We start from the raw sequence: 22225 nt of genomic DNA on the forward strand, positions 1-22225 counted from the left end.
GCCTTAAAAATAAGCTCGTTTAATAAACGAGCCCGAGCCCGAGCTTTACTTATCGAGCTCGAGCAGGCTCGCGAGCCTAAACGAGCCTGACATTTATATAATTTTTTTAAAATATATATTTAATAATTATTAGTTAATAAATATAATGTTATGAAAAAAATAAAAATAATATATATTTAATAATTATTAGTTAATAAATATAATGTTATGAAAATATATATATTTTTTAAATATATATTTAATAATTATTAGGTAATAAATATAATGTTATGAAAAAATAAATAAAAATAATATATATTCTTTTTTACATAAAATTCTAATAGAAAAATATATATAAAATAATTATAATTATATAAAAAATAATTGATAAATAGTAAATGAGTCGAGCCCGAGCCAAGCTTGAGCTTCAAAATCCATTCACGAGCCGAGCTCGAGCTTTGAAAATAGAGCTCGAAACGAGCCAAGCTCGAGCTCAAGCTCTGCGTAAGTTAAACGAGCCGAGCTCGAGCCTAGTCGAGCTCGAGCTCGGCTCGGCTCGTTTGCACCCCTACACACACACATACCCTCGTCCTACTTAGCTAGGTAGTTTGTTAATGTACAAACATGTTATTGTGATTCATATGTAATGAACACTTTTGATCTATGGTACTGGCACGGGGGGAAGCAAGTTAAGTGCAAGATACTTTTTAACAAATGCTTAAAGAAAAACCCAAATTCATGGTTGCAGAAGTCATTAGGTGTTGTAAGGTCGTTTGACAAGAGAATTATTAGTACTCGGCCTGGTCTGGGAGTACTCAAGAATTACTTGTCGAGTACCCAGCCTTGACGGTGAGCACTCAAGGATTACTCGTACGCCTAGACTGATTTTAGCCACACTATTAAAACACAATCATATATCAAAAGTTGTCCAAACCATAAAAAATGAGTATTTATTTACAACTAGCCAAAATAAAGACCAACAATGGAATAAAAGTCAACCGAAATATTAAATTTAGTCAAATATTTAACCAACATGATAACTTATAGAGACAATAAAAAATCAAAATCAATATTATTAAGAAAGTTTTTATGAGTTTATGCATCCTTTTTTTTTTTCTCACTCGTCTACCATTTTTCCACTAGTTAACATACGAGTCACTCATTCGAGTTACCAGCTCCGCATCAGGTACTACTTTTTTTTATTATTATTTGGTACATTATACTCCCATTTGTAGAAACTAATGGCATATTCTAATTAATTTTTTCATAATTTGTTGGTCTACCTATACTTAGTTATCCCGTGATGAAGTATTTGTCTGTGATCCCTTCGTGATGTATATTAGCCTGTGAACTGTCAGTTAATTCACTCGGTAATATGTCTTGATAGAATTTGTCTATGATCCTATGCTGACATCCCGTGAATTGCCACTAATTTGTATGGGTAATCTGTAGCGGAAAGCATCCGCCAATGATCCTTTAAAAAAGTTTGTTGGTAATTACCGTCAGTAAGTTGTCTTCCCAAACCATTTTTTTGATGGACTATGGCGATTATAGACTGTTCCCTCTTTCACCATGGACTTTTCAACGGATCATCTTTTGTTGAAATTATTGTATCTTGTTTCACTGTGAATTCAGAACTGCTTGGGTTGTCGGGTTTATATATCAATGTCTAGTGTTTGTCATATTTCTTAATTAATGATTTAACGTTAGTCTATCTATCTCATATATATTTGCTTATTTTATTGTTTGGATATTTAATAATGGGCTGGTGGATTTATTTAAAATAAAACGTCTTAGTACGTATTAGACATTAGGCTTAACGACAGGAAGAAGTGCCAATAGTCATAAACACATCTATATTTATAGAAAAAAGTGTCATGTCTTTAAACGAATACCTTCGATAAAATTTAATGCCAGAATTCATAAATCTAACACAAGACAAATAATCATAGTTGTCCATAATTAATTGTTTATGAACATATAATATTTATTCAATATAAACCACCTCTATTTTAAATTATATACATTTTAAACATTGAGAGCCCATGAAATATTCTAATAGCAATTACATGGCCGGTATGGCTTTTATGAGTCACAATCGAATTAAACCGAACCGAATCAAATACAACCAAAGACCGGACGACCTTTTGCATATGGGCCGGTTTGGGACCGGTCTTGAATATTTGAACCGGTTTGGTAGGGCTGAACCGGGCTTTGCACACCCTACACAAAAGATTCTGTCAGAATATTACAAGGGGCACACCAAACACGGAAAAAGATGCAATAATTAGGATGACAATGGCAGAAGATCCAAACTCTGATCACGGGTTCTTTTGGACATTAAAGGGTATGCATGTGGTGAAGTGGGCCCCACAGATTCATATTATTTTATACTTCATTTCTTGATTGTTCCTTCCCCAAAACATTCTTTCCCACATTTCCATTTCAATATTCACTAAAAACCCTATTTTCCCATTTCAATGAGGCATTTTCTTCATCTTTTCATCTTTTTAGTTTCTTTAATATCCATCAATGCCAATGAATCAATCAACCTAAATGAAGAGGTTTTAGGTCTAACAGTCTTTAAATCATTCATTACTGACCCTTCATCACATCTTTCCTCATGGAACCAAGATGATAACACCCCATGTTCTTGGAAGTTCATAACTTGCAACCCTGTGACCGGTAAGGTCACGGGAATCGCTCTCGACGAGTTAAGTCTTTCCGGGAAGGTCGGTAAAGGGCTCGAGAAGTTGCAAAACCTAAAGGTACTCTCACTAGCTGATAACAACTTCACAGGAAACATTAACCCGGACTTATCACTTCTAGCCAATCTGGAACAGCTTAATCTAAGTCGAAACGGTTTTTCAGATCGAATCCCGGGTTCCTTAATGAACTCTGGAACCATAAAGTTTCTTGATTTATCAGAAAACTTATTATCCGGACCGGTCCCTGAAGAGTTGTTTATCAACTGTTTATCACTCAGATCACTTTCTTTATCTTCAAATAATCTTGAAGGCCCTATTCCAAGCTCACTTTCAAATTGCACAACCCTAAACCATCTTAATCTTTCCGGAAATGGTTTCTCCGGTAATCCAGATTTCGATTCGGGTATTTGGTTAATGTCCCGGATCCGAACATTGGATCTTTCCCACAATTCGTTTTCCGGATCCATATCGAACGGTGTAATCGGTTTACATGATTTAAAAGAGCTTTGTTTGAATAATAATCACTTCACTGGAGCTTTACCTTCTGATCTTAATTTGTGCCCACATTTAAAGAAGCTAGATTTTAGCAATAATATGTTCACAGAAACAGTTCCTGAATCTTTGAGTACTCTTTCTTCTTTAAGTTATTTGAGTCTAGCTAACAACATGTTAACCGGTGAATTCCCAAAATGGATTGAAAGCTTGACTAGCATGGAACATCTGGACCTTTCCGGCAATCGTTTAACCGGAACCCTACCGGAAACAATAGGAGGATTAACATCATTAACTTACATAAGTGTTTCTGATAATAATCTCAATGGTAGCATTCCAAATAGTTTATTCGAACTTGGGTTTGACAAGATTGACTTGTCCAGGAATGAATTCACGGGTTCGATCCCATTGGGCTCGAGTAAACTTTTCGAGTCTCTTCAGTCGCTAGATCTTTCGGGCAACCACCTCACCGGAGATATCCCGGCTAAAATGTCTAGCTTAAGATACTTGAATTTGTCATGGAACAATTTTCAAACAAGACTGCCTCCAGAGTTAGGGTACTTCCAGAATCTAACTGTGTTGGATATCAGAAATGGTACGTTTCTCGGGTCAATTCCGGGTAATCTTTGTGATTCGGGTCGGCTTGGAATCCTTCAACTGGATTGGAATTCTTTCACGGGATCAATACCTGATGAGATTGGAAACTGTACTTCCCTCTACTTGCTGTAAGTAGATTTTCTAGTTTTTATTACATTACAACAAATATATGATTCATACACTTATTATATTTGCATGGAATTAAAAAAAATGATGTTTTAAAGTTTTTTTACACTTAAAATTGCATACAACATGTCTACATTTATAGGTAGAAAGATATAAAAACTAGTACTCATATTCATGCTTGTAACTATAGGGAGAAAAAATCATTTCAAACTAGAAATATAAAACTTAAAACTTTACTATTTTATTTCAAAAGTAACTTTCATTTCCTTAACTTCTATGAAAAAAAAAAAAAAAAAAAAAAACTAGCCATTTTGAGACAAATCGATAATAATGGCTGTTGGCCTTTTCATATATCAAATTATTATTTGACTTTTTAAATAGGAAAAGTATCTTTTATTTATACAACAAATAATTTTAAAAAATATAAGTTTTTATTTATATTGTTACTATTTTTTCATATGTTTTTATCTTTCTAATTAATTGCTTTATTATATAAACTTAACTTATTTACACAGTCTACTTATTAAAATTATAAAATTTATATAAAGAATTAATAACTAAAAAATAATTTTTTATGAAGTTTTAGAAATAATTAAATGAAAAAACAAAAATTAGTTCTGTGGCCGGTGAAGCCGCTTTGCCAGAGTAGAAATCCGTTATAATTAAGTCAGCAAAAACATATCCACACTGGTTGTTTATATTTATTATACTTAAAGTAATGATCGCTTGGTCATTTTTCCTGATTTCCCCATCTTCAAATTGTTTTCAAATTTTAACTAATATGGAAAAAATTGTTTCTAATTAATTTCTAAATAGCATGTTATTTATTTCATTGACATTTCGACCAATCTGGATACAACACGTGACGTTATTTTATAGGCCGACAAGGACCGTTGGCTGACGTAACAATCTAGTCGGACCGCCAGTTTGAAGTGGTTTTGTTAGAAATATTTAAAACAATGGACACTTTTAACGTTATTTTCACGATATTGGTAAAATAACGTCAAAAAAAAAAAGCGAAATTGCACTAATTTTGACGTTATTTTACCAATATCGTGAAAATAACGTTAAAAGTGGCGGAAGGTTAATCAGGCATCATGTGGTGGCGTTGATAGCCGAAAGACAAGGGTACATGCACCAATCGGTCGGTGTCCCGATGGTTGAGTGTTATGTGTCTTATGTCCAAGGCTTGATGCAAAACTACTATCGAGCCGAGGGTCTCACCGGAAGCAGCCTCTCTATCCCTATGGGGTAGAGGTAAGGCTGTCTACATCTTACCCTCCTCAGACCCTACTATAGCTTTGCTATTGATGGGATATACTGAGTACGATGATGATGATGATGATGATGACACTTGAAAACTATTGTCAAGATATACAGACGTTATTTTGGGAATTTTCCCTTCTAATAATCTATATGAATATGCAGGAGTATGTCTCATAACAGCTTGAATGGCTACATTCCAACATCAATCTCACAACTTAAAAAGCTCAAGATTTTGAAGCTAGAACACAACCAACTAACCGGCGAGATACCACCGGAGCTCGGCCAACTCGAAAACCTTCTGTCTGTAAACATATCTTACAACAGACTGCAAGGAAGACTCCCTTCTGGTGGTGTATTTCAAAGCTTAGGAAAAAGTTCTTTGGAAGGAAATTTAGGTATTTGCTCACCATTATTGCAAGGACCATGTAAGATGAATGTACCCAAACCGCTTTATCTTAATCCGTTTGCATACGATAATCAAAATGGAAGACATGGAGGAGAAGAATCTTCAAAAAGATTCAAACACCATCGGTTCCTAAGCGTTTCCTCCATCATCGTGATCTTAGCGGCTGCAGCCATCTTTATCGGAGTTCTGATAACCCTCTTGCTCAATATCAACGCTAGACGTAGACTCGCATTTGTCGATAATGCACTTGAGAGTTGTTCAAGTTCTTCTAGATCAAATGCAAGTGTATCTATGGGCAAGATTGTCTGGTTTGATTCGAAAACAAACCCTGATGATTATTGCATTGTGAAACCCGAGTGTTTTATAAATAAGGCGAACGAGATTGGCATCGGGGTGTTTGGTACTGTCTACAAAGCTTCTGTAGGAGACGGGAATAATGTTTTAGCAATCAAGAATCTTGTGGTATCGAATATGATTCCGTATCCTGAAGATTTCGATCGAGAGGTTAGTGTTTTGGGGAAAGTAAGACACCCGAATCTCGTGTCATTAAAAGGGTACTACTGGACTCCAAAGTCACAGCTTTTGGTGACTGATTATGTACCAAATGGTAGCTTGCACTCCAAACTTCATGAACGGTCACCTTCAAGTCCGCCTCTTTCCTGGTGGAATCGGTTCAAGATTCTTCAAGGAACCGCAAAAGGACTCGCGTACTTACACCATTCGTTCCGTCCACCAATCATGCACTACAACATCAAGCCAAATAACATTCTTTTAGACGAAAATTTGAACCCCAAGATTTCGGATTTTGGGCTGACCCGACTCCTGTCAAAGCTAGACAAGCATGTTATGAACAACCGGTTTCAAAGCGCGTTAGGCTATGTGGCGCCCGAGCTCGCGTGCCAGAGCTTAAGGGTGAACGAGAAGTGTGATGTTTATGGGTTTGGGGTCTTGATTTTGGAGATAGTGACCGGGAGGCGACCGATTGAGTATGGGGAAGATATTGTGTTGATACTTAATGAGCAAGTGAAGATTATGTTGGAAGAAGGGAATGTGTTGGAGTGTGTTGATACGAGTATGGGCGAATATCCGGAGGATGAAGTGTTGCCGGTTCTTAAACTGGCATTGGTGTGTACTTCTCAGATACCTTCAAGCCGGCCATCAATGGCGGAGGTTGTTCAGATATTACAAGTGATCAAGACTCCAATTCCTCCTAGGATGGAGTCACGTTAGGGCTATAATTTGGTTTTTAGTTTTTGTTGTTTTGTTAATTAGTTGTGTATGGATTATTTCAAGCAGTTTCATAATGAGAAAATGAAAATATAAAAGAAATAAACTTAAAGTGTAGAGTAATTAGGCCACATTAGGAGCCCAATACTCAAGCAAAAGTATATGATGTTGATCAAGGAAGGTATATATGTCAATTTATTTTACTATACACGTGATGATTGTATATGGTTAGAGCAAGTATGGTATCGTATCCACAAAGAACTGTCTTGTTTGATTATAGCCATTATTTCATTGATTTTGTTTGGCTATGAAATTAAACTAAAACTAAGTTGATGATCAAACTAAGAAACAATTGAATGACAATGAACACAAAAGCTCAATGTATGGCAAAGCAATCATTTCCGGTTTCAATACTTCAAATGTGATGAAACAAGTTCTAATCTAGTACATAGATATAGTGTATACTGAGTCTAGCTTAACCGTAGATTAACCTTAGGCACAGTATATGTCAAACCATGCATGCACACCAACGAAACTATTCTAACTATAGTGGAATGGCACAATCGTATATATATTTATCTTTATCTCTATTTTAATGGTTATCTCCTGTTTAATATTCACCTTGTATGCAAAGTCTTGATCGATGAACAAGAAAAAAATAACAGATTCCAGTATCATATTTTTCATAAACATGGAGTAGTTCATATATAATAGTAAAGTTGACTTGCTACTTTTTAACTCAACGTGTGATATAAATAATATTTCGATTAATTGGTTACATAGACATAAGTAACTTATGTTGATTGGCTAGAGTGGTAGCAAAAAGCACCAACCAGGCATAGGGTGAGATCGCACCATGTCTTACGATTAACTCAATTTGTCACAATTTAACCGATAATTATTTCAAAGTGTCTAATAAGAATACCGTACATCAAAGTTACGCAATAAAGTACCCATGTCCCTATATCAATCGTTGTAGCAAATTAACTAGCTAGCGGAACATATATATAGATTGTAAATTGCTCCATCGAAACATCTCCCCGTACAGGCACGGCCCCCTTACGTTACGAACTGCCGACGTTAATCCTCATGTGGGCTGATGTGGTTTCATTTTTAACTCCATTCTCCAGCTCACCATTTGGACCACCCAATCGATTGATGTTGTGGGCTTGCTCAACACTTAATTGCAGCCCACTCAGATTAATAAAAACTTTATACTAACTTACTAAGGGCTTGTTTGGCAAGTGCTGAATCATTAAGAGGTCTGAATAATTAAGAGACTTTGAAGCAGTAAGGGCTGTTTGGTTGGACGTCTAAATGATAGTGCAAGATGACTAATTTACCCTTATGAATAGTTTGTTTCCAATAAAATGTATGTGTTTAATCAGAGTTCTCTAAATGACTACATTGAATGATAAATGATTATAAAAGGAAAATACAAAACATCATAGATATTTGAATACTCTATTACACCATTTTTTGTTGTTGATTTTTAAACGGGCCTGCTGCGTTATTTTTATAATGATATTCTATTTCTAGCATAAAAACTTCAATAAAAGAGGGTATAAATATTACATAGATGTAAAATAAAAATATATAAACAAGTAGATTTATAAACCACTAAATCGTTTTCGATTAACTTGATCATTTTCATCGAGTGAACTCGACATGAGTTCATGTCTTTTCAAAATCGTCATGGAATCCGACCTCAACATAGAACCACAATGAACGCATCGAACTTTGATTAGATAGATCATCATTTTACATAATCTGAAATGAACCCAAACAGGTGGTACTCGAGCTATAGAGCCGATGCTTTTTACCTTTTTGATCTTTTTCAAGTGTCGTGATAAAAAGTTTAATACCAAACATCAACCAACTTTTTATATCAAGTATAGGGGTGTAGCAGACTAGTAGTACATTAAAACAAAATAAATAGGTCAAAAAAATAGTCTCTAATGGCTAAAAATCCGTTTCTAACAGGTTGATTTTGAGAACCTTCAAATCCCAACGCTAATACCCGGCTATACCCGGTTTTTGGGTATTTACATAACTTGTTGGGCATTAAAAATCCTGGTCTAGCCTGTAGTGCAAAACGATGTGTTGTTAACTTTTTGGGCTGCACTATTTCTTTGATTTCAAACTCAATACTTTTTTTGCATTAAAACAAGATGGTAAAATATAATTAAATAACATAAAAGTGCATATATATTATAAACATAAAAATATTACAAAGATCCATAATAAAAACTAGAAAAAAAAATAGATAAAAAATAAATAAAAACAAAGATAGTTCACTTCCGGATTCTAACTTTTTGACCCGTTAAAGCATTAAATCATCTTCATTTGGTAATTCATTGTATTCGTTTAGCTTCCTCTAGTTGGCTCGACATTCCCATTTCGACCTCTTCCACATGCATTTTCTTTCAACGAATTTTCTCATTAAGAAACAAAACGTTTTTTATATAGAGAGGCAAACTCAAATCATATAGTAGCATATAGTTGCTTGATCACCAATTTAAGTGGAACATGCACAAAGTTATATAAGTTACATAACCTTAACCAAATTTGGATTTATTCAACTTATTTGAATTAGGGAAAAAACTATAGAAAAAGTTTAATAAATATTACAAGTAAAAAAGATAAATTAAATAGTCGGTAATTTTAGGTAATTGTAAGATTTGAACAATTTAATTTGATAAATTGCTAAAAACAATTTATCAAAGAACATTATAGGTAATTGTAGCAATGATTTGAAAGTTGAAACCGATAGTTTCAACTGTGCAGTCAATTAAATAGTCGGTTTTAAAGACCGATTAGTGGTGCATATCTGCCCATTTAAAATCTAAAATTTAAAAGTAAACAAATACCAAAAGCTTAAATAAAGTTTTAGACATATCAAAAGTTAGAAAAAAAAATCGTTGGATTCATCTAGACACATCACAAACGACTTATAACTTCAGATAATTTAATCTTTAATGAAATAAAATAAAAAAATTAAAGATTGAAACGATAAACATAGGTTCATTTGTCCGTAGTCCCTTTTAAGCAAAAGTGGTCACATCATGTTTCTAAGCCACGTTTCATGCTTCATGATCCCTGGTCAAATGGGTCACATCACATTTGATCACTCAAATAAGTAGTCGTGTTCTAACCAATCTTGAAAAGTATTATTTACATTACTACTTTACTTGACATCACTTTATTTAGTTTGTTAAAAACATTATGTATTTTACAAAGGAAGACAAATTAGTTGTATTTACAGATTTTGTATTGCACATTTAATTAGCTTTATAAGTTACTTAGAGCATCTACATCACGACCTCCATGACCGATTTGGATTGGAGGGTTGCTCCCTGTGAGGAACAACGGGTTATAAACGAGGTGTGTGAGAGGGGAGCACCTGTCATAGAAATAGGTTAAACAAGATCTATGAAACATTGCTCAAAGTGTTGTATTCTTGAACTAAGGGCGACTTTCACAACCTGAAAATCCAAGTCAAAGTTATTTTAAAACATTGGTGAACAAAACTCGAAAACTTGGCAAAGCTCACTTACATATGAATGCAAGTAAAGTGACTTCATCAATTAATTAAAGAATAGTTGAGCAAGAACAACTTCAACAACTCTACTGAGGAAGTTGTTGACTGATTCTATTAGAACTAATTGAAAACGCGTCTTTTTCGGTAATCGATTTATATAGAAGTTGGAACTTGAAGTAATCGATTTAATGAGTAATTGAACTTAGTATCTTTTATTGTTCTGACGGTTTTGTTTTCACTCCTTACTTATCCCATTTGCATTTTCAACCTCGGTAATTGTTTCCCTCCCGTCCTCGATTCTTAAAGCTTTAACGAACACATCTTGTCCTACATCAACGCACAATTTTTTTTAAATAAGCACCATAGGGAAATGAGGGCCCGAAGCAAATGTTTAGGTCGCCTTACTCTTGGGTCGGTCTTATCATTTAAACATATGAATGGCACCTATATTGGAGTAAATTGATCGCTAAATAGATTGACGATTACTTAATATTTGTAGCAAATACAAGAATCTACATCTTTGTGATAATCTGATGAATAATAATTAAGGCGGGTTGAGCATAAACCGGATGAGACCTACAAGCCTGAACCAGTTAAACTTGATTATATTACAATACGATCAGGTGTTGAGAATCTCATTAAACAGGTCTGGGTCGGGTCTCATGGGTCACCGGTTTGCTCCTATATGAGTGAGCATAAACTGGATAAGACCCACGAGACCCAAACCGATCAGACCCGGTTATTTACAATATGATCAGTTTCTGAGTTTTAAAAGGGAATATCTCATAGAATAGTAACCAACTTTCAAAAGTGTTTCACGGGATTCTTATCCAAATCTTTACAAAACTTAAACCTCAAGAACACCTCTGCATTTTCGTATCTTTTCTCCAATTTCAAGAATCTTACAATCACCCATAATTGCCGAATCAGTATTTGGTTAAAACCCAGATCATTCTTTCTCAAATTGAAACAAATCATAGCAGTTAATTTACCTGGGTGTTGTTATGCACACCACCTGTTCGACCATTTTCCCCAGTGAAGGTTTCTGATTTTAACCATTGTAACAACTTATCTGTTGGTGAGATCTAACAACGGGCTGGAGTTATTTAAGGAAATAGATGACAATTGACTTGATGCCAGAGAGTTCTGGGCTCATAGATGCAGACGCTGGTGATAATGACAAGAAAATTACATATTTTAGCAACAAATATGTGTTGGCATTGGTGGTCTGCTTTTCGGTTATGACACAGGTATTCACTTCCCTTTTCAGTAACTTTAGGGGTGTAAACGAGGCGATCGTGCTCGGTTCGTTTTGACTCACAAGACCTCGGGCTCGAGCTCGGCTTGTTTATTATTTATTGCTTAATTTATATATGTTTTTAGTTATTTTAACCCAATTTTATAAATTAATATTAAAAACAAAACAAAACTCAATCCTACTAAAAACAAAGTTTCGGTTCTTTTGGGCCGAGTAGTGCCTTAAACGAGCTTATCCTACGGTCAAGCTGCACAGTTTCGGTTATTTTTTATATATTATGAGGTAAACCTTAAACGAGCTTATGCTCGGCTCCAGCTTGACTCTGCAGCGTAAAATTAATACATAAAAGTCCAAATTCCAAAAGAGGTAAAACTTAATAATACACAAGGCTGAAGGCTTGATGAGCCTAAACGAGCTTCCGATACAAGACTCGAACTCGGGTTCGATAACTAAACGAGCTTCATTTGAGGTTTGGGTTTGGCTCGTTTCGAGCTTCTTATCGATCCAGGGTCGAGTGACTCACGAGCGGCTCGACTCATTTGTACCCCTATCAGCAATCGCTGATCACACATATAGTATCCGTATATAGATAAATTTAATTAGTATACCAAACATTTGCTTCAGGGGTCATATCAGGAGCCCTTTTGTACATCCGTGATGATTTCGAGGCGGTTAATCAAAGCAGCTTCTTACAGGAAACAATTGTAAGTATGGCTTTACTTGGTGCCATGATTGGGGCTGCAGCCGGTGGGTGGTTAAACGATGTGCAAGGGCGCAAAACTGCTACACTTACTGCTGATGTCATATTTGCACTTGGGTCTTTAGTGATGGCGGCTGCACCCGACCCATACTTCCTTATATTTGGTCGGTTATTAGTCGGGCTCGGTGTCGGTATAGCTTCGGTTACCGCTCCAATGTATATTGCTGAAGCAGCACCTTCAGAAATTAGAGGTGGTCTTGTTAGCACCTATGTTCTTATGATCACTGGTGGCCAGTTTCTTTCTTACCTTGTTAATCTTGGCTTCACAGAGGTGAGTCTTTTTTGTTGACTTTTGCTTTCCTTTGTTGACTTTTTGTTGACCCGTGTTTGGATATTTATAATAGGTTCGTGGGTCGTGGCGATGGATGCTTGGAATTGCTGCTGTACCTGCTATTCTTCAGTTTTTGTTGATGCTGCATTTGCCTGAGTCGCCACGTTGGCTTTACAAGAATGTAAAACGTTTTGTGTTTTAAGTTTGTTATGAACAGTTTTACTTTCATTTACGAGTCTGTAAATGTTTTAAAGCGTGTTCTTGTGTTATGTAGAGAAGTAGTTCGGAGGCAGTTGCCACGCTGTCAAAGATTTACGATCCTGATCGGTTAAAGGATGAACTTCAGTATCTTTCGGCTGCTTTGGAGGAAGAACAAAGAGGCGGGAATTCTGTAAGATACAGAGATGTTTTCAGAATTAAAGAAATCAGACTTGCATTTATGGCTGGAGCAGGTTTGCAGGTAATAATGGAGGTTTGCAGGTAATAATGTGTTAGGCAAATTGAGCGGGTCTGGAATCTGGATAGTTAGTGGGTTAAAATGGGACCGTTAATGGGTTACAATGGGAGGTTGGGAGCATCTGGATCTTTAATGGGTCAATATTTATATGTAAGGGTCTGGATTGTCAATATGTTCAAATGGGAGGGTCTGGGTCGTTAATGGTCAAAATGGATTGGTCTGGAACGTTACCAGCCCATCCCATTTTGTCCCGTTAACGATCAAGACACGCTTATTTTGAGCTATTAACGATCCAGACGCACCTATTTTGACCCATTAACGATCCAGACACACCTATTTTGACCCATTAACAATTCAGACCCGCCCATTTTGACCCATTAACGATCCACACCTGCTCATTTTGACCCATTTACGTTTCAGACCCTCCCATTTTGACCCATTAACTATCTATTCCCGCCCATTTTGAGCCTTTAATGGATCAAAATTGGCAGGACTTGATAGTTAATGGGTCAAAGCGGGATAGTCTAGATCGTTAATGGGTCAAATTTATGATTTTACAAATAATTAGATTTCGGATGATTCATTTGCTAAATTAGGTTATCTTTTCTTTACCTGTTAGAAACAATACATAACTCAAACCAATCTATTTATAACTAAACGAGTCAAAATTGCCGCATCTGGTCTTACACTTCAACATGCCAACACGTGTATTAACTATGACATATCTTCATTACAAAAATTTTAACTTGCAGGCCTTTCAACAATTTACCGGTATCAACACCGTCATGTATTACAGCCCAACCATAGTCCAAATGGCGGGTTTCGGGTCAAACCAATTAGCCCTTCAACTATCTCTCATAGTAGCATTAATGAACGCCGCTGGAACAATAGTCGGAATCTATCTAATTGACCATGTTGGCCGCCGCAAGTTGGCACTCAGCAGCTTGACAGGTGTCATTCTCTCATTGGTTCTCCTGTCAGTTGCATTCTTCCTTGAATCATCTGGGCATACCAACATCGGGTGGGTTGCGGTTCTCGGGTTAGTCCTTTACATCAGTTCCTTCGTCCCCGGGATGGGCCCCGTTCCATGGACCGTGAATTCTGAAATATACTCGGAATCATATCGTGGGATTTGTGGCTGGATGTCAGCTACGGTGAACTGGATTTCAAATTTGATAGTGGCTCAAAGCTTTCTTTCAGTTGCTGATGCGGTTGGGACCGGTGTGACCTTTTTGATATTGGCTGGAATCGCAGTGGCTGCAGTTGGTTTTGTGTTTATGTTTGTACCAGAGACCAAAGGGTTGACTTTCGAAGAGGTTGAGAAAATGTGGGGGGAGCGAGCTCGCGGTGGTCGTAAGGGTGCAGTACCGCTTCTTGAATGATGAGTCATGAAAGTTCATATGCAGTTCCATGGTTTTGGGATCAAGATGTTGGTTAATTTGTGTTTTAGGTGTTTTGTGTGATTACTGAGCTGTATTAAAAACGCTTATGAAACGATGCAACGACACGAAAATAAATAAAAGCGAGGAGTGTCCATACCTGGGTTTAATGGTTAAGGCCTTACGGGTGAACTAACCGTTGTCATGGTGTGTTTGAATCGACGTATTTAACCAGTTTTATTCAACGGGGTATGTTTGGCTTAACTTTTTTAGTTATTTAAACCATTTAACTAAACAAGCCAAGTTGCAAATCCATGTGACACGTTTATAAGTTGATTACAATGCATTTACAATCCGTTAACCCGTTTGATTCTTTTAGATGTATTTTTGTGGGTCGTGTTTGGTTTACATAAATATAAACAAACCCTAATGTTAAACAAAGAAGACGCTTCAGACTGTTAAAGAGACCAAGGCCATAGAATTGGAAATCGCAAGCATCCAGCCAAAATCATATTGGATATATCATGTTCGTATCATCAGTAATCGCAAGCATTTGAAGTTTGAATGCAAACATGAGCTATTATAAACGACTGATTATTTTTTATACTATGTAATAATATATGTAGAAGCAACTAATAAAGAGCATAATTTTTGTTTTTTTACTGCTTGATATTTGAAGTGTTATTTTTAAACTGATGACGTTATTCCCTTCCAATTTTTATTGTTTATTGGTTGAATAACGTGAGTAAAGAGCAGACGTTACAACAAATACTTCTAATCGTTTAAATTATAATGTAACAAGCCAAACAGAGAAACTTAACCTAAAAAACTAGTCCACTGGATTAGGGAACTCATTTGATAGATCTCACATCAATTGCCCATAGCGTGTTCGTTTCAAGGATTTGTAAGGAATTCTAAGGAATGAGATTTTAAATCCCATGAATTGATATGTTCGTTTCATTAAATGAAAGAATGAGAATGGAAACTAAATCCCATCAAATCCCACATTTCATGGGATTTTAAAATCCCACCTATTTGAAAGGATTGTTAAGGATTTTCTTATTAACAATAAAAACCCCTCCAAAAAAATTCAAAAAAATTAATAAAAAAATCATAACTCAAAATATAAATCAAACACGAAAAATTTAAAAAACTAAAACGTTTCCGCCTTTGCCCTCGTTCTTAAAAAAAATGAAGAAGATTCCAATTCCAACATATATTAACCAACCAAATACATGATAGAGATTCTCAAACATTCCATTCCAATTCCTATTCCAATTCCAAATCCTTTAAAAAAAGTCCGTGAAGCGAACTCCCCCTAAATGGCCGGCACAATTCTCATACTTTGCCATTTTTAGCATATGAGAAACTGTAAATCAATGATTTCTTTTTCCTTAAAGTTGTTTTCTATGGGTGCTACTGAAAGTTTTTATAAACGCGACTTCAGACTTTGTTTAGTGGATTTCAATAATCATATTTGTAGAGATGATAAAAAAAACCGGTTCCTGGAACCGAACCGGTGGAACCGAACCGGAACCGAACTGGTTCCTACCCGTTTTTTGTAGGAACCGGACCCTATCTGATTCAACCCGATGATCCGTGACCGGTTCTTGCATTTCTGAGTGGGGGCGGGTAGAAACCGGAACCGAACCGGAACCGGTTCCTAACCGTTTTTTTTGGCCGTTTTTTGACCGTTGGGGTCAAAAATAGCCGTTTTTTGACCGGTTACGGTACAGGAACCGGGTTAGGAACCGGTAAGAACCGGTTAGATAGATTAGGGTTCCGAGGGTGGGAGAACCGGTTCGAGTCTGGAACCGGTTTAAAAGATGGTTTTGAATATAGGAACCGGTTAGGAACCGGTTCCGGTTCCTAGTCCCAAACCGTTTTGAACATCTCTACATATTTGGGATCACATAGGCGACAATGTAGTTTGTATTTTGTGTTATATGTAATAAAGTATGATATTTACATTTTTGTATAGTTTATTCTTATTGGTTAATTCTTATACATGAATAAATATATGGGTAATATTCAAGGTTCAACAATACAAGTAGACACGACTATCACCCTTAATGAAGGGAACGTATGAGAGAAGAAATTGATGGGTAAAGGAATAAAATGGATTATTACCATTCTTTGTCTTGTTAGGTTGGTTAACATATGAGAATGAAATGAATTATTATTTTATATTGTTTGGTATAAAAAAAATTGTATGAATGAAATAGAAATAATAAAAATACTTATTTTTCAAAATAATTTTTTACCGAAATTAAAAAGAAAACTACAATGGTGACGGTGGTGGTAGCTCCGGAGACAAAAATGACAATGGCGGTGGCGACGGTGGTGGTGGTGATAGTCAGGCGGCAGGGGCGGTGGTGGTCAAGCGATAGTAGCCTTGATAGTGATGGCGATGGTAGGGTGGCGACAATGGTAGTGGTGGTCAGGCATCGACAGTGGTGGCGACGATGATGGTCAGGTGACGGTGACAGTGGTTGCGATGGTTACGCAGACGATGATGGTGGTGGTGGCGACGGTGGCTGTCAGGTGGTGGTGGCTGCTATGGTAGTGGTGGTGGTTAGGTGGTGGTGCTGTTGAGAAAATAGGGTGAAGGAGGAATGAAATGAAAAAAAAAAGAATGGGGGTGGAAAAGAATGATTTTGATGGAATGAGATTCCATGGATGATAGATAATTCATTACATTGAGAAACCAAACACCACTTATTTCATTCCAACTTAATAAATCATTTCATTCTTCTCTAGTTCCTCCATACCAAATGTTACCTAAGTCGTGATTTAAACTGTTTTTTACTATAGTTCCTCAAACCAACTATATCATAAAATGTCTTCGGCTCCTTCTAATGGACCTGCTTCAGCCAAATGAACATTGGCCCAAGTTTAAAAATCAAATGGTGGTGATCGTGATTCTTTGTCCCAACAAGTTCCTGGTTCACAAAATTACAATTGAAGGTTGGAGATATGATGCAAAAAACTTACGGCCCTTCAAACTCTGGCACAAATGTTACTGGAAAACCGAGAATTGCTGAACTGGTTATGGACTCGGGAGTTGGGCTAAATTTTGGATCCAAGTACGGCCCAATTTTGGAACCGGTTATATAAAAAGCAAAATAAGTGTTTCGGTTTCTAATGCTTCTCATGTTTTAAATGAAGAAGACGACTATTATGATGGAGATATCGCGGTTTGGGAGAGCGAACAGGTTGAAGCTCATAGATACTTTATGAAGTAGCCCAATAATGTGTTTTCTAAGTGGTCTTCAGGTCACCAAGCTTACTACAAAAACCATTTAGTGATGACTATGAAATGGAATTGGAAGGAAATTATGAAACTAGACGTTTCATGAAGTATGCAAAATAGCTTTCTTGATATTAGTTTGCATTTTAGTATGTTTAGGTTTGTTATGAAATTTGTTTGATTTGAGGTCTATACCTCTTCAAGGTTTATGTCCTGCTTGTAGTATGTAATCACTTTTTTATTTTGTTTTTAGTTGACTCTTTATCAGGGTAACGCCCGTTTATATATCTATATCTATCTATATTTATATCTATATTACATATAAAACATATTAGATGAACAAAATGGTAATTAATCAATTGTCTGGGAGACGCCGTTAAATTGAATGCGCTCAAGCCTCTGGCCAAATCTTCGCATTGCTCCGTTAAGTCTCCCGACCATATTCTGAATGCTTGGTCCGTTAGAAATGCAATCAATTCTCCATTTAATCCTAAAATGGTCGTTACAGCTAGGGGTGTCCAAAATACCCGAACCCGATTAACCCGAACCCGAATAAGCAATTTCGGGCCAAGTTAATAGGGTCAAAAAGTATTAATCGGTGAATTCGGGTTAACCCGAATTGTTAATAGGGTCGGGTTTCGGGTTCATTTTTCGAAAATAGTCGGGTTTCGGGTTAACCCGAATAACCCGATTAGTGATGATACTTAACTTTAAATACAATGATTAAAAGGTGAAATAAACACTATAAAGGCCCTAATGTAAGCTTTATAGATAAGTTAATTATTTTGTTTGCTCATGAACCGTTTGGTGGAAAGTTCATTTATGTTGTGCTCATTTAACTAAACGAACGAACATGAACACATGTTTCACTCGCTCATCTATGTTCGTGAACGTTCGTTTATGATCTTTCATTTTAGTTTATTTACGTCCGTTCATGCTCGTTTACATATTAACAGAAAATTATTACATATTATTTACATTTAGAAATTATATTACCTTAATATGTTTTATATTTGTTTGTGTTTATTTAAATGCGTTCACTTATGTTCGTTTATATATGTTTGTGTTCGTTAATGTATGCACGTGTATGTTCCTTTATGTTCGTTTATCTTTGTTTAATTATGTTATTGAACTATTCATTTAGATTAATAGGAACGAACATAAATGAACACGAACATGCTTAGTTTTTAACTAACGGACATGAACACAAATATATGTTTGATTAAGTGTTCGTGTTCGTCAAAAGTAAATGAAAAAACACTGACATACCCAATTGCTATCCCTTTTATGAATCCTATTTCATAATATCCCAATTGCTATCTTCGATCTCTTTCTTCTTCAACCACCATTATCCAGCTACTCAATTTCGCCTCGACTCATGTTTCAAATCACCAATTTGTATACCAAATTTCATCACCCACAGGTTAGGCTTCGTAATTTCTTTAAATTAGGTTTGGGTGACAAATTATAGAAAACATCACCATTTTTTTACGAATTTAATAGATTAATTGTAATGTTTTTATAATTTGTCTGTAATTTCTAAAGCCTTGACTTTTTTTATGGTATTTGATTGATCTCATTGAGCAGTTTTGATGATATACATATGTTTTTTACTTCAATTTTCTTAGTTGCAGAGGCGGTTATGCAACATGGTTACATATAAATTTGGTACTTTTGATGTTTATGTTAAGGGTTCTTTCTGTAAAACCTTGATTTTTTTTACTGCAGTTGAAGTTTCTGTTAAGCCGGATGTTGCTCATCCAATGGTAAAACCCGTTAAATAAACGCCTTTTGTTATAAATTCCTTGCGATAATGGAAAAATAATGCTTACCCTGGTAAAAAGAATGATACATTTATGATTGTATGGTAAAGAATTTTAATAGATTAATTGTTTGTTGAAATAAACGAGTCAAAATCAATTCAGGTCAGAACAGGTTGGGTTCAATATGTGTTTTTGAGTAAAATGAGTTCGGGTCAACATGAGAAATTAAAAAAAATCAAGTTGGCTTGGGTCAGATAATGTACAAGTCGGTTTGGGTTCTGAGTAATATGAGTTTGGGTATTAACTGGTTGTTTAAATCTTTTTAAATTCACCATATTTTAAAACAACTCGTTCAAAATGACCACTTTTTTAGATGACCAAAAACTATGTATTTGAAATATGAAGACGTCTGATCCGTCGCGTAGCTTGCAACACGACTCAACGTGTTTCAAACTTTGTTATCAAATGGTTTAAAAGGGCAATAGAGCAAATAACGTAGAGGTGCCTTATGGAGATGATGATTTTTAGCTTTCTTTGAAGGGTTATCCATTTTATTTTACAGGTGGAAGACACATGGTCTCTGCCTAAACCTATAGGTAAAACATTTGCAAAAGATAGGTAACACAGAACCGATGAAACATTATAGAAGATTGATAACGAACTTTTATCATGTGTTCTAAGAAGTTTTATTTTGTGTTTCTTAGCCTAAAGTTTGTTGGTTACTAAGCATTGTTAGTTAAGTTTTAGTAGCACAAGGTCGCTTGGTTTATATGCCCATATTTAATCATAGGTCTTTTGATTAGTTTGATAGATTATAATGGTGTTTTGAGTAGGAAAAGAGGGGCATTATATTTAATTTTAACTTAACATTTTATACAATTATATGAATTTATCATAAACAGATGTATATCACTCAAGTAGCACTACAAATATGAATAAATTTGAGCCATTTTGTGTTGAACATTTGCGCACTTTCGAATCGTAATCGACTCATTTAAAAAAATAATTAAAAATGTATTGGTATGAAATTTGGTTCGGGCCAAAAAGGCAAAAAGGCTCATCTATAAATGTATTAGTTTGGTTTCGGCCATATAAAAAAAATTTCAATTTGGTTATGATCAAAACATGTCACTTTATAAGAATATTAATTTAGGTTGACCGTTTGGGTCAAAATGGATCACTTTGTAAAGGTATCAATTTGGTTCGGATCATTGGTTGCTTGACCTTCGTACTATATTATCTAGTACTATTTTTTCCATGTCAATATCATTTGTATATATGAATATATTGGAGTTATTAAAATAAAGTAAAAGTAGAAAATTTTGTTTAATCAATATTTGTGTAACTGGGTCTACTTTTGTTGTCTTGCTTGCTGGTGCATGCAGACTTAACAAAAATCTTAGCTATATTATTCACTGGGTCAATAATGTTATCTGCACATTAAAAGTGTATACTAAATCACGTAGTCGCAATGCTATCTACTTATTAAAAGTTGTATACTAAATCATGTAGCAACTGGAATTCAAGTTTTGTGCAGTTAAGTAGATTTCAAGGATGTTGTCGTAGATTTCAATGGTGTTGTCATATATTTTTATTTTATTAAAGTATTAGTTGTATTTTTATTCTGTTGAAGTATTAGATTATTGAAGAATCAGCTTTGGTCTCAGACTCTTATGTAGACATATTGGCTGTTGAGGTTGTTCCCTTGACCGAATAGACCTGGCACAAACACAGAAGGGTTTAAGTTTTCTAACAAGTTGAAGTTGGCATCAATTGATTTGGACAAAGCTGAAGCCCAGTAAGACCCTAACCCGCTTATAACATTTTTAGGCGTAAACATACGCTCGTTAGGACTTAAAAACCAGGTCTAATTAAAAGTTTTGTGGATGACATGATGACATGACACGACATACATAACTAGTAATAAAAATTTTATAAATTTTATATTTATATGATACGAAGACTATATTAGACTTCGTCTTCTAAAATGAATTATTATAGCGGAAGCTTGTTTGGTTCGGTTGTGTTAAGTTCTTCGACAACTTGACCATCAATCCAGATCCTTCAATTAAGTTATAACCTTCATGGAAATTCGCCATAATAATTAGTCATACATACTTTACATCTACTTGTAATAAATACAAGTATACTTAACCAATTCATTAATACTTTCACTATCATTGTCTTTAGAGAAATCTGCAATGCCTCCCTGGTTTATATCGTCGCTGGATGGGTTAACCACTGAAAACAAAATTGCGAATGTTCTGCCTCTGTGAAATTTTGGCGGGGCAGTCTGTGCCATTGTCGTCAGTTGACCGTGAGTTGACTGACCAAAAAACGTCGAAATGACCATTTTACCCCTGAGCCTATAATTAATTCTAAAACTAAATATCCAAATTTCGTGTATAGGGTGGGGTTCGAACCCCCGACCCCTGGTTTAACAACATACACACCAACCATTTGAACTGAACTAACATTTGAAAAATCTATACAATATGTAATATATATTCACTATTTGAACTGAACCAAGAATTGGAGTTTTTTTGTAAAAAACTTTATACAATATGTAATATATATTCTATATATTCATCATTTTTTTAAACGATTTTTTAAAACCATTTTTTTTGTAAAAAATTTAACGACTCATTTTTTAGTAAACTTTTCACCCGAAAACAACGAAAAGTGTCGTTTTTTGGTAAACTTTTCGTCTGAAAACAACGAAAACTGTCGTTTTTTAGTAAATTT

General features: G+C 35.4%; 1 protein-coding gene and 1 pseudogene across 2 annotated transcripts; both read left to right on the forward strand.

Annotated features, from left to right (window-relative positions):
• The first annotated feature begins 2162 nt into the window (after positions 1-2162).
• LOC143579948 (probably inactive leucine-rich repeat receptor-like protein kinase At3g28040) lies at positions 2163-6819 on the forward strand. Its single transcript, XM_077063119.1, has 2 exons — positions 2163-3904; positions 5331-6819. The coding sequence occupies exons 1-2, from the start codon at positions 2460-2462 to the stop codon at positions 6802-6804; spliced, it is 2919 nt and encodes a 972-aa protein (XP_076919234.1). The 5' UTR covers positions 2163-2459; the 3' UTR covers positions 6805-6819.
• A 4447-nt stretch (positions 6820-11266) lies between these two features.
• Positions 11267-14790, forward strand: LOC143579949 (inositol transporter 1-like; annotated as a pseudogene). The gene is made up of 5 exons (XR_013143558.1): positions 11267-11592; positions 12225-12631; positions 12705-12812; positions 12906-13091; positions 13841-14790. The product of XR_013143558.1 is annotated as an inositol transporter 1-like (transcript).
• The last annotated feature ends 7435 nt before the right edge of the window (positions 14791-22225 follow it).

Source organism: Bidens hawaiensis, unplaced genomic scaffold (assembly GCF_021521415.1).
Source record: "Bidens hawaiensis isolate Kalapana, Puna unplaced genomic scaffold, B.hawaiensis_p1.1 tig00030171_1, whole genome shotgun sequence".
NCBI lineage: Eukaryota > Viridiplantae > Streptophyta > Magnoliopsida > Asterales > Asteraceae > Bidens > Bidens hawaiensis.